Source organism: Galendromus occidentalis, unplaced genomic scaffold (assembly GCF_000255335.2).
Source record: "Galendromus occidentalis unplaced genomic scaffold, Mocc_1.1 scf7180000076583, whole genome shotgun sequence".
In the NCBI taxonomy this organism is placed as follows: domain Eukaryota; kingdom Metazoa; phylum Arthropoda; class Arachnida; order Mesostigmata; family Phytoseiidae; genus Galendromus; species Galendromus occidentalis.
This window is the reverse complement of record NW_003804572.1, coordinates 1,440,599-1,453,643: the sequence shown is the minus strand read 5'-3', so window position 1 is coordinate 1,453,643 and position 13,045 is coordinate 1,440,599. Positions and strand designations below refer to the sequence as shown.

The 13,045-nt window shown below is 50.5% G+C and overlaps 3 protein-coding genes across 4 annotated transcripts; 2 read left to right on the top strand and 1 right to left on the bottom strand.

Annotated features, from left to right (window-relative positions):
* Nucleotides 1-6,168: 6,168 nt before the first annotated feature.
* Nucleotides 6,169-7,181, top strand: LOC100908718 (uncharacterized). 2 transcript variants are annotated; one of them, XM_029113353.1, is made up of 4 exons: nucleotides 6,169-6,457; nucleotides 6,593-6,723; nucleotides 6,822-6,977; nucleotides 7,092-7,181. In XM_029113353.1, exons 1-4 carry the CDS (start codon nucleotides 6,374-6,376, stop codon nucleotides 7,165-7,167), a joined length of 447 nt encoding a protein of 148 aa, XP_028969186.1. In that variant the 5' UTR covers nucleotides 6,169-6,373; the 3' UTR covers nucleotides 7,168-7,181. The 2 variants fall into 2 exon arrangements, with proteins under 2 accessions (XP_028969186.1, XP_028969187.1); XM_029113354.1 differs by having other exon boundaries at nucleotides 6,399-6,457; nucleotides 6,561-6,723.
* A 2,524-nt stretch (nucleotides 7,182-9,705) lies between these two features.
* On the bottom strand, nucleotides 9,706-10,305 carry roh (reduction of Rh1). The gene is made up of 2 exons (XM_003739713.2): nucleotides 9,990-10,305; nucleotides 9,706-9,871 (listed from the first exon to the last, which is right to left on the bottom strand). Exons 1-2 carry the CDS (start codon nucleotides 10,214-10,216, stop codon nucleotides 9,793-9,795), a joined length of 306 nt encoding a protein of 101 aa, XP_003739761.1. The 5' UTR covers nucleotides 10,217-10,305; the 3' UTR covers nucleotides 9,706-9,792.
* A 246-nt stretch (nucleotides 10,306-10,551) lies between these two features.
* Idh3b (isocitrate dehydrogenase [NAD] subunit beta, mitochondrial) lies at nucleotides 10,552-12,825 on the top strand. Its single transcript, XM_018642238.2, has 6 exons — nucleotides 10,552-10,667; nucleotides 10,942-11,001; nucleotides 11,475-11,758; nucleotides 11,834-11,966; nucleotides 12,100-12,336; nucleotides 12,445-12,825. Exons 1-6 carry the CDS (start codon nucleotides 10,626-10,628, stop codon nucleotides 12,823-12,825), a joined length of 1,137 nt encoding a protein of 378 aa, XP_018497754.1. The 5' UTR covers nucleotides 10,552-10,625.
* Nucleotides 12,826-13,045: the final 220 nt, after the last annotated feature.

The following is a 13,045-nucleotide window of genomic DNA, read 5'->3' as shown; positions in this document are numbered from 1 at the left end:
CTGCGATCCGAGCAGAATATCGCATGTTCCGCCCGTGGGCAAGATACATCACCGAGAGAGAGAATGGACATGCCCGGGAACCGGGAATCGTGTAGGTCAGCAATCGTGCAATGAGGGGACAAACAGGTCGCGACGTCTCTTCAACACATTCCCTGTCATCCGTTCGACGGACGAGGGCGCCAGAGCGCATGCTTGACCAGCCAGTCAGCAAGGTGAGAGCTCGTCATCCCTTCCCGATCAGCAACTCGATCTCAGGCGGGAAATATCCTTCAAGATTACCAGGGGCCTCAAGCTGATGAGAAGGATCGAGTAATCATCTCCACGTCGGATCGAGGACTTCAGATCCTTGCTTCAACCGGAACCAGGTACATGGACTAAGTGTTTGGACAATGTCCTGCTTCATTCCATTTACTCTAATTCCTCCAATGTGGCAAACCATGATTGCTCCCTCAATGCGGTGTACTGTTCGCGATAAGCGATTGCTAAGATACAATTTTTCAATCGTCATTCGTGACAAAGTTTTCGTTGTCAATTCGAGAGTGGGCAAGATGAAAGATCGTAGATGATTTCGAGATCACATTTGTGATTGCGCCCACAGACGTCTGCCGTGCGTTGGACAATCTTCTCTCACATTTTGAGACGACATGGCCCTGAATGGATGCATTTGTTCGAAGGAAGGAGTCTACCTAATCAATCGATATGAAGTTGTATTCAAAGCCGAGTTTCTATTCAATCGGACATCGGACATCTCGATTCCACTTCGTCGGACTGCATCGTTCACCGAGGGCAGTTAGCGACTGTGATCCAGCAGAGCGCGAGGCGGTCTTTAAAGAAAAGGAGAGACGTCGGTCGGCTACCAACCGAGCACCCTTGCGCGGCGCGCAGGTTACGTCTTCCGGCAAGCTCCAGGAAAAGTTCAGAAAATTCATTATCGTGTCTTCTCATCAAGTCGTGTCACAGTGGTAAGTCGCTTCCCCTTTATAATACAGGTTTCTTGGGAAATAAAATCTTTCACCACGTCCTTGACACGTGCCTTTCCTTATAATCCGTGAAGCCTTGTCTTCGCGATGCGCATTCTTCCTCTGGGAGCTGGATGCCGAAACTCTCGATGCCACGTTTCCGTTGAGCGTCCTTCTCATGGACCTACAGTCAACTCTTCCCACTGCGTGATCCAATAAATTGAAGCATCGATTCGCAGTCCTCCATGACCCGAATCGCGAGGATGTGCTATTTCGGAACTCTTCCGAGCTCAAATGAGATGTCATGAGTCATGAGTGCCACGAATCATAAACGCAAACAATCCTAAGCGCTAACATGAGCCAAATGGTCTGAAAAGCATACAGCCGTCGTATAGCGCTGTCAGCGCAAATGGTGTTTCGCGTATATAGTCATGCATGCGTCTGGCCATGAGCGTATATAGTCGCGAGCGCATTTAGAGAGAGCGCAAATAGTCATGAGTCATGAGCGCATATAGGCAATGAGCGCATAAAGTCACTGAGCGCATATAGTCACTGAGCGCATTCAGTCATGAGCGCGTTCATTCACAAGCGCGCTCAGTCATAAGCGCTTTTGGGGTGAGCGCCTCCAGTCGAGAGCCTGTTCAGTCATCAGCGCAACTAGCGCAACTCCCATCCTCTCTCAGAATAAAGAGATTGTGTGTGCATGTGCTGAAAAAGGCGTAGAGTCACGCGGTGACACGAGTGGTCGTCAATGAATCCCGTGTGTGTTTCCTGATTCCGATTCATTCCGAATCCATAAGAACCGTGCTCGCCGCAAATACTCCCTAGATACGATGGACTAGATGGGGAATGTTGGGCATATTCATATCGATGAGTAACGATAACGATATTTCGAAAGCGGTGGATATCGATATCGATATATTCTCAAATCACTCCATAGGAAAGTGGCTCAAATGTATTCGGAGGTTTTTAGGGTGGCTGAACCCGACGATCCGGGATTCGCGAAGTATCGGAGGTGCGAAATAAAGCGAATATACTTTTGCATACATAAATTTCACCCAAATCTACTCTGAAAAATCTCTGAAACACTCGCTAGGAAGTGCATATCATGGCCGAGGCTGGAGCATTTCTGAGGACCGACCTCACATTGGCGGTCCGTCACACCCTCCGAAGTCCTTGCTTCGAGCCCCACAGCACCGACGCAGCGGTTACTGCGTGGCAAATGAAGAAGTCGATGAGTAAACATGCGCGCTGGAAAAAATGCCCGGACCCATCGTCGTGTCAAGCGAAGGTTACAACGGCACGCAACAGCAACTCAAACCTGAAAGTTCATCCGGAGGCACCATGGAGTGGATGTTTGCGCAGCATTTTCGAGATATATCCGTGCGAAGCGGTTCGAATTTGTTTATAAGAACCCGCGTGCGAGGAAGCAAACCCGGGCTGGTAGGAAAGTCACTCAGAAACGATTCAACATCGCTCTAGTGAAATTCGTCACAGAGACTCTGGTCCCGCTGCGATTGATTGAGCAAGATTCGTTCAAAGGGATACCCTGGGTTTTGAGAATGGAACTTGAAACTTTGGCGCGAGATAAAGGAAGCGTTCGCCGATTACCGCGGCCTTTTGACGGGAATATTGGCGAAGTCAGCTTGGGTTGCGACAACCGCAGACATTTGGACGGGCGGCAAACGTTCATTTCTCGGCATGACTTGCCACTGGTTAACCGAGAACTACGAGCGCAGGTCGGCGGCACTCGCTTGTCGACAAATGCACGGAAAAGACTCATTCTACGAGATCGCGAAGCTCGTCGCTGAAATTCACGAGTCATTCGGGCTCCAATTTCCGAAAATAACGGCTTGCACTACCGACAATGGCTCCAATTTCGTTAACGCCTTCGTTGAGTTTGTCGTTCGAAGTTATCTTCATAAATAAATTGCATTCCATCAGACAGTCTGCTCGAATTTCTCTCTCGCCCGTAATTTTACAGGATGACGATGTCGCAGAGAATGGAGTGGAAAATGTACGAAGTCCACGAAGTTCGGCGTCGACCTTCTCCTCGGAGGCTACCATAATACATAGTTGAGCAAGTGGGAGAGTCGGAAAGAGACCTTGAAGAAGAGCGTGAGGATCCACTGGATGTCGAATCTTGGAGTTGCATCGAGGAAGGGTCCTTAATCCTGTTGCCCTCGCACGCGAGATGTGCGGCACACACCTTCGCACTTTGCGCGACCGCAGATATCGATCGGACTCTGAGAACCAATTTACAGCTGAAAGTGTGCCACGACGCAGTCTTAGCGAAGTGCAACGAGCTCTGGAGGATAAGTCGTCGCCCCAAAGTTGCGGAGGTGGTCGAGCGCGTGACTGGCAAAAGCTTGCTGCGACCCGTCGCGACTCGTCGGAACAATATTTACGACAGCATTCGGGCGCTACTGGCCATGAAAGATCACATTCCATCGCTGAGGCAGGAGCTAGATCTCGATGCATCGATCTCCCCGGGTGATTTCGCATAAATGGCAGAATACGTGAAATGCTCCGAGCCAGTAGCCATTGCCCTTGTCGCGAACCCTGCCGGTTTGCGCTCGGACGTCATACATGGTCGTTGAGCTCTTCGGAGGTCAGCATAAAACATATGATATTCTGCATGAAACTGATATAATCTTCCATAAGGAGGTTCAATAAATATATCACGGGACGGTGTACGGAGGACGGAAACCTACAGCTACGCGCGGCGCATAACTTCGTCGTCGAGAGTTCGGTGATGGGTCGCCATCATGGAACAGAGGTAGTTACTCGTGGTGATCGGACTCGCACGGAGGTCTACTCCGGGGTCCACGAATCATCCAGTCCACCGTCCGCCCTACCGTGCCATTTCAGGATTTTACAGTGTCTTCAATATCCATATGGTAGTCGGAGGGGTGCGAGACAACAGCCCTCGACCAACTTCAGGGTGACAAATTGTCCTACTACGGAGTCCTGGTGCCACAGCTGAAGAAGCACATTTTGAAGAAGCAGCTCCTTGACGTCGAAAAGGAACCTTTTCGATTCTGTCAGTCTATCGTCACGAGCTTCCAGCGAAGCGTCGAGAGCGAGCGTCAAGGATGTTCTAAACTGCTGAACGGCTGTGGGTGAGAAAGCAGCGATTACTGTACTGTCAATGCCTTTTTTCGAGGCGCGGTGGTGCAAGCGAATCTCAACTGCCGACCAGACGTTCCTCCTCGGGCGATTCAAGGAGCTCGTCCGTAATGGCATGCCACCTCCGGAAGCTGAACCAATGGTGTTCGATGATTACTGGAACTTCGAGGACGATCTATCAGAGGCAGCCGCAGACGCCGAGCCTCAAGCTAGAGCTAGGTCTGAATATAAAACGGACAGAATGGTGAAAAAATCCATCGAGGAAACGGAAAAATATGATACACAGTCCCCTTCAGAAGTCGAGTGGCTCTTTTCGTACGCGACCATTGCGAACGCACCGATATCGAACCGCCTCAGCGATGAAAAGTTGATATATGAATGTGCGACTCCTCGTTTGGAACCCAGAGTTAAGAGCATGGGTACCCCAGACCCCCAGGAAGAACTTTCCGATTGACTGTTCGAATGATTGACTTAGGCGAAGAGCCGGTATCTATAGCGGTATCCATATATGTACAAATAATCGACTTCGGCAGATTTACTACTCCGATGATTCGATTCACAAGAATAGTTGAAGGCAATCTGCTCAATCCCATGGGATGGAGATCGTACTGTCGATCACCCGAGATTGAATGGACTCGATAGACAGACAACAAGGTGCGCAGCAGTATTCGAAAGATTCGTCTGATCTGACTAGAGACTAGATGATTTAGCGTCTTGAGAGACGATATGATGCTGAATACTTTTGATTATCCAAAGCAGCATAAGGAAATATATCTTCCAGTCAGAATCCGAGGGTTTCGAGATTTTCGATGGCCGAGTCCTCTGGAGGAGGAGGGAGCAAATTCAAGTACGAGTCTTGAGTTCGGATTGGAGTACGGCTAATATGAACGAATGGTTTTACATTGTACATTTCCCAAACTCCGGCTATCGTTGAGCGGCACCGGAACGGTCTGACCTCTACTGGCCTGCTATATTCAAGCATCTTTATCCTGACTCCTGACTGTATCTGCCAAGGACCTCCAACTTCAACACCTGACACGAAGGACTGGACATGAATCAAACATCACAGTCGAAGAATCTGAGACTGTCGGCCTGTTAAAAATGGGAAGGTCCTATCCCCTTTCCCCAACCCCCGAGTAGAGAAAATCAGCCGAATAATTGAGCGCGAAGATTGATGTAGGCACGGTAATCTTTGCAGTGTGGAGTGGTTCTGGAGAGGAGTTGCAGGAGAAATGGATCAGAATGATGATGACGGCACTTTCGTCAAGAATCACAATCATAGGAACATCTCTTATTGTTAGTTGGGGAGATCACGCGCGGGACTTCTGAGGGGTCATTGAAATAAGCGAGAGTGCGTATGAGGGAGAAAAAGTTAGACGGCCACGATCCCCCCTTCTCAGTCAGACTCCGGATCACGGTGTTGTGCTTATTCATATATGAGGATGACTGGTTGCGAATCGTCGATCGGCATCCTTATCCGAGCGCAATGGACCGCGGTTCTCCCTCAAGAGAGAGATTGTCAGCAATAATCCTCCTTGTCGATCACGGTGCGCGGGTCGCTCGAATCCAATGCTGACGCTGCGGTCGTCCCGCTGTCCTAGCGGCCGGGCGGTCAAACGGCGGTGAGTCAATGCCGACCATCATGCTCGCTCGGATCGCCGAGTTCACATGACCACCATGTTCATAGGGTCTACGTCATAATAGTCTGAGCATGCTCCTCACTTCATTGGAAAAGTGTCAATCGACTGCCGTGCGATCAGCGGCTATCGGACTCTCGTGGAAGGCTGTGGCCATGTTCAATGGGGCGTGATCCGCTGTTGGGACCCTCTAGGGCAGAGGGTTAGAACCTGCGCGGGGCGGGATGCCTGGATAATATAATAGAATCTGTCGTCGATGGGAGAAGACGATGATCTTGTCCATAATCTGTGCTAAAACTCCTAAGAGGTCTGGAAGTCAGATCGAGGCCAGAGATCATTTTGTCTCTCCCTTCCTTCGTATGTTGACAGAACATTCGAACGCGCAATGGTCTGCTCATCTCACAACAACACGATCGCGTGCTTCTGCTGGCGCTCGCGAGTCTCTTTTTCTTCTCTTAAGTGTAGTTGCGGAAACCTGGAAAGAAGGATCTGTAACCCGAGGCCTTCCCAGGTTCCTAGTAGGCGACGAATGCTCAAGGAGTTCTCGGCATACAGGCTCGAATCTTATGGTCGGCCTCCGTGTGATTTAGCGAAGGTGCGAAGACGTATTCGAGTTTCGTGTCGATAGATTCGGGACCTGTGACAGCAATGTCCGTTTCCCTTCTGAAGAAGACAGCTCTGCTGATGGGGGATCTCCAAGAGTCAAAGGCTAGGAAGGCTGCTTCCGCGAAGGCGGGTAAGGGTTGTCTTCGTAATATCTCATTGAAGAATCCTCCTGATCCTATTTGAGCTTTCCACCATAAGCGTTTCCCAACGTTTCCCTCTCTGTTCGCAGATGCATCCTTGAGTCGAATGATTGATGCCAAGGAGCTGAACAAAGTGAAATTAGTCAAGTTGTCCTCGAAGGAGAAACAGACTCGTCGATTGATGGGAGATATGCGGAAGAGGAGGATGAGTTCGAATGCGGATCTCTCAAAGAGCATTGCGAGAGTCCAGAGGTCGGTTCTAACCTCCCTCCTCGAGCCCATATGAGCATCTCGGAGAAAGTCATCGAAATATTTTAAAATAGGCCCTGATCCAGCTAAACCGTTCCCAGATTCAGCGAGAAGATCAACGGCTATACGAAGAAAGCGCTCGCCAACGATCTCGTCCGAAGACGTATCTTCAAAAATCAAGCTGAGAGCTCTATCCCGCTCAAGAGCGAAGATGATGACATGCAAGAGTCAGCGTTCACAGAAGAAGACTTCAAGAGGTGATTAGTCAGCCCGCACACCAAGAATTTAAAATCATCCGAATGACGCCGTTTCACTTCGCGCCTCCTCTGAAACTGCAGGGAGTTTAATCTTTCCAATATTTTTTTCCCCAGATTCGACGAGGAGTACAACATCAAGTTCACGACGCGAGCTAGAGAGCGCGCGGAGATTCAGAAATACATTAAATAAAACGAGCTGAACGAGAATATGGCATTCATGTCGAGCAAGAGAGTAGCGAAGCGAATCGCTCTCGCTTGCTTGCAATGATCACTGAGGCTCAATTCAGGTTCATTAGATTCGGGGAACCAGATAACGATGAATACAGCTTAAGTTCATTCGAATGCGATGCTACTCCTGTGAATTCTCGTTCTCAGCGTCCATCGTGAGTCCGTATACCCAATGCGAGAACAGTGAAGCGGATGGTCTAGCCTGTGTTCCAAAGCAGCGATCAGAATCGATGCAATCCATGGGAGGATCACCCTCCTTGTATCTCATGATTATCCCTCAGGCGATTTCTTCCTCCGTCATCAGCTGGCTATTCATATACATAATAATATGTGCTCTGTGTGCTGAGGCAATTGATTGGTGTCCATTGTTGGGGTCCGGTAATTCCACTCCTCACAAGTTCTCAGGGAATGGAGGCGTGCGCTCCACAGTTTTCCAGCTTGCACCCTCCTACTGGGCGGGTGGAAATGCCGAGGAAAGCGAAGCTCCGCAATATTCGGTGTCTTTGCGAAACACTCGGACGGCCATGGAGCTCTAGAGTGGCACAGCGGACCCTCGGTCGGGTTATCCAAAATGACCAGGCTGTTTTTGCATATAACATTTTTTGTGCTCTTGAAAATGCGCCTGACATCATCCCTGGAAGAATCGTTCGATAGGAGGGAAGCACCCTGCGCAATAGGTTTCCATTTCTGAGGTTCGTTCCCGTCGCCCTCCTAAACGCACCTCACATACATACGTTCGTTTGAACGGTATCCGTAGTATACTCTGCCCGAACTGACCGACCGACCGATCGATCGGAGGTTGATTCAATACAACTTCCAACTTCCCCGCGTCTCTCCCTGGATCGGGACCTTGCTCTCAGACAGAGATCTACCTCCGCCGCTGGTCTAATGTAAGACTCGTTCTGCCCTTGATCGACGAAGATCTATGCCCGTGCGGCGCAACGCTCGACCGCCGGAGCCTCCACCGTCTCAGCTCTGCCACCGTCTAGAATCCGGCAGCTTAGCCCGCCATGGAGCTTTCAATGATCTCCTGTCCCGAGCAGGCTGGTGTCACAAATTCCAAGGAGCCCCGAAATCGGTCCCCGAATGACCAACTGCGCCCGGACGGTGTGACCCACGAGCCGTGGTTCCGAGGCCGACGGCTGATTTGGGACGTCTTGATCAGAGTCGCCCACGCCTCGTGTTATCGCCGGATCTCTCCTAAGGCCAGAGCAGTGGTGGCCAGAGGAGAGCTCGACAAGAAAACAAAGTATGAGTGATGCTGGGCGAGTAAAGTCTCGCACCTCTCGTCCTCGATACCGCGTGGGTTCGGGGTGAAGATGTCTTGAGGCTCTTGAAGGAGATGAGCGAACGCATAGTTGCGAGAGGGGGAAAAGGACGGGCGGTGTCCTTCATTCGTCAGCGCATTCCGATAGAGGTTCAACGCGGCAACGCGAGGATGATCCCGAGGAGACTGCCCCGAAGTGTTGCCTCCAGAGTGCTGACTCTCCTGAGTGGCGGAGTTTCCGTCAGAACATTCCCTGTTCGCTTTTTGAGTTCCCAAAAATAAATAGAAATCCAGGCCGTTCGAAGTTTTCTCCATCGCCACAATGCTATCCTTAGGGCGACCGACTGGCTGAAGACTGTCCACGTACGGAGACATGGTATTCGTGGAGGCTTGTCCTCCTGCATAGATTTCAGAGACAAAATGGATCGGACACTCTGTGCTTTCCTCCTGAAGGAGGTGGCGCGGACTTTTCCTCACTCGGTCAGTTTACTGAACGATACTGTGTTGACATCGCTCCGCCTCCCCTCCGAGGCCGATTGGGTACTGTCCAGGCCTAATCCTCCCTAATTTGATGGGGATCAATGATCGGAATAATAGCCAATTCCGCAGGAGTGATGCAGTCGAGATCCCGAAGCGTTGACTGGGTCCAAGGACATTCTCCTCCTTTCTGGGCATTCCGTCGCACCCTCGACATCGAAATCTTCATCCACGCCTTCGGATGAGGACGGGTCTGAAGGGCCCTGAACACCAGATCATCGTGCGATAAATGACCGAGAACGTATTCACGAACGTTTCCACAGCGAGCTACATATAAGTTGACTCTCATCCTGGTCACAAATGGACGAATTTGAGTTAAGCACAACCTCTCCGGGGTGCCCCCCTCATTGTGGGAATGAGGTCAGACATCGTCTGAAATCTACTCGATCGCCTTCCTGACGCAAGAATGCAGAAGGCATCCGATCAGGCTCCCTTTCATCGGAAGATTTCGATCGGATTTCCCGACCACAAATTGCGAAAGGGAAGACGATGCGAGGATGGTGCATCGTCGAGCGAAATTTTCGGACTCCATCGAGCCTGATCAGTGATCACTCTTCATCGTAATGTGACGAGATGAGTTCGCCAGTCAAGCGACTCCGCCTGTAGGCCGGCGTTGAGTGGGGGGGGGGGTGAAGGCTGCTGTGTGGTGAGGCCAATCACAATATTCTGTCTGGGGTGGCTCACACAACTAATTGTTTAAGACTCATAAATTTTATTGACATCCTACAGAGTGAATTCATACGGTTAACCCGACTTCATTGCCGACTCCTTTGTCCTATCGCTTCAATGATTGTGTTTCTTGGCCTGCTCTTTTCTCTTCCGCTCTTCGCAGGCAGCGATGTTCCCAGGTGAATTAACTAGCCTGCAATTCATTATTAAGGATTTGATAAAGAGCATGAGAGGATGTCCTCTGTTGCGGAGGCTGCGGAATTATTGCCCGACTGATACGATACGAACGCTCTTCCTGGCACGACACTTACTGGTTGATTTTCCAGAATAGCAGTACCGTAAGGGCAATAGATGGAACCATCATTCGGACGAACCATGCATGCTTGTAGTAGTGTCTCATGGGAAACTGAGCCATCATCGCGGCCAATGTGTAAGGATACTTCATGCGGCGATCATTGGGGTTAGCGGCGGCATTTGCTGCCTGCCTGACTTGAACTTGAGCCAGAGATCTGCGAGCGATGTTCCTCACGGCCTGCATCGTCACTCCGGGAAAGATGAAATTTCCGAAAAGGTCACCCACACGATAGGCGAATTCAATGCGACGACAGAAGTTGTAAACAAAGGGAACGTTCTGCAGACACACCGGACGAGCAGACGAATTCGCGATCCGAGAACGCGCGATGAGGGAAAAGTCTGTACGAATAAGCCAATGAATGATCCATGGAAAACCCATGGAGGGGCCATGAGCGACGAGATGACATGATGGATTGCTGCAGAATTTTCGGCGAATTCCCGCGCTGGATAAAGAATTTCGAGTTTCGAGAGCGGTTTGTTTATGTTTTGCAGGGTTCGCTCCGTAAGGCTCTCTGAAAGCAGAGGCCATCTTGGTGGCCGAGGCATAACCTTCAGAAGAACATTTCAGCGGCTATTTATTTTATATTCCCGCGATGGTATTCCTGCGAGCGGCCGCTGCCCGGCTCGGTCAACTAGTGAGTGTGAAAGGAGTCTAACTTTGAAAGCCACAGCTCGATCAGATCGGGGAAGAAGTCTCGCGCGCTTGAGACTCGGTGTTCCAGGAACCTTGTTCCACAGCTGAAACTGACTTCTGCGGACATCTATTTCCGTGAATTTCCATTGAGTCGGCCGTGGGGAACAGAAGTCTTCTCATTTGGCGAAACTCGTTAAAAACCACCATCTTGGAAGAATATGCCTCCGAGAGAACCCGCCCGCGCTCGCTTGATATAGAAGTCCTTTCTTTTGCAGGCTCCCGCCATCACTTCCCGGGCCATCGGGACTTCGGCCACCAACAACCTCGTCGCTTTCGTGAGTACTTGTTTCCATGGTTTATGTATCGAATCTCTGTCCATAAGATGACTTGATGGCGCAAGAAATCTTGGCGGGCCGATCTGTGGCTTTCCTCGTCCGGTGTCGATTCAAAATGAAAATATCGTTCCTTGTCGGGAGTATACGGTCCTGTGAGAGACAATAGACTACAGGGCGAAAGAAAGCGATCTAATGTATCTTTCTGATCCTCGCGGCGGTCGAACTAGGCGCCCGCGGTAAGTCACCCCGCGTAGTGAAGTTGGGACAGTAACCGTGCATGGTGATGTGAGCACCTCACTCGTAAAAACGAACTCAATGTCGAATACCAACCTTGTTTGAGGTTTGAGGTTTGAGAGTGTTGGGGGAGGAAGTGAGCCCAAGAGACACTTCGGGGCCCCAAGGAACGAGGCTTGCTCCCAGTAGAGCCCAGAATCCCCTCTGGCTGAACCTAATCCCGAATCCGATATTTTCAGCACGAGCCCGTCTCCCGACCGCAGCAAAATATCAAGTGCACCCTCATTCCCGGAGACGGCGTCGGTCCAGAGTTGGCGGAATGTGTGAAAGCAGTTTTCTCGGCCATTTCCGTGCCCGTCGAGTTCGAGGAGGTGTTCCTATCGGAAATCCACCACACCATCTCCGCCCCTCTCGAAACTGCCATGGAAAGCGTGAGAAAGAACGGAATCTGTCTCAAAGGAACGTTGGAAACTCCCTTGTCGATGTCGTCGGGAGAATTGCAGACGTGGAACATGAGAATCAGGTGAGATACTCGTCCCGATCGCGAGAGGAGAATAGCACCGAGGGGAAGATTTACTGATGCCCCGAACGTCTCCAGGAAAGACTTGGACCTGTTCGCCAATGTGGTGCACATCAAATCGCTCCAGGGAATCAAATCTAAGCACAACAATCTCGACTTCTTCGTCATCCGAGAGCAAACCGAAGGAGAATACTCCGCTCTGGAGCACGAGGTTTGTTTCTCTGAGGAGTTTCCATCGTAAATTTCGCGTCGAGCCAGCTGCAGTCCTTACTCTGAACCTCAGAGCGCGGTTGAGCTTTGCGAGCAAGTTTCCCGAGGACTGAATCGACTTCACTGCCTTCCAGAGCGTCAAAGGTGTGATCGAGTGCCTGAAAATCGTCACGGAGAGGAAATCTCGAAGGATCGCAAAGTTCGCTTTCGATTACGCAACGAAGCACGACCGTAAGAAGGTCACCGCGGTCCACAAGGCTAATATCATGAAGTTGGGAGACGGTCTCTTCCTTCGATGCTGTCAAGAGATATCCCAATTGTATCCCAGCATCAAGTTCGAGCACATGATCGTTGACAACACTTGCATGCAGGTAACACTCGTTCGGCACCGATTTCGCCTGGTATCTAGAGCTTCTATCGGTCTCATGGACTCGTTCGACCACAACATGAAAAACTCACTCCACCTCTCCTTGTTGCAGCTGGTATCCAACCCTCATCAGTTCGATGTGATAGTGACAGGCAACCTGTACGGAAACATCGTCGACAACCTTGCCTCAGGATTGGTGGGTGGAGCTGGTGTCGTCCCAGGAGCCTCTTATTCGAGTGACTGCGTGGTCTACGAGCCTGGAAGCCGTCATACGTTCGGTGGTGGCGCCGGGAAGAACGTGGCTAATCCCACCGCGATGCTGCTCTGTGCGGCGAAAATGTTGCATCACATGAACCTTCACTATTATGCCATTCAAATTCGCGACGCCGTCGAGAAGGTCATCAAGAGTGGAAAAGTTCGGACAAGAGACCTCGGCGGCTACGCTAGCACTACAGATTTCCTCGGAGCTGTCATCGCTCATTTGCCTCATTGAGGCTTGATTCGTATGAGCTGCCGTATATGAGATCTTATAGCTCTTGAATTGTAACGAGTTGTAACTTATTTCTGAATGTAATCCATCGTCGAGCAGATGCCCGTGGGAATTCGGAGGGGAGCTAGTCAGAGAATAAAGACAAGAAGGATGTCAGGAGGGACATTGGATGTTTTCCTCTATCGCTTTATTGGATCTTCGTTTTTTCAGAAATGACACTCTC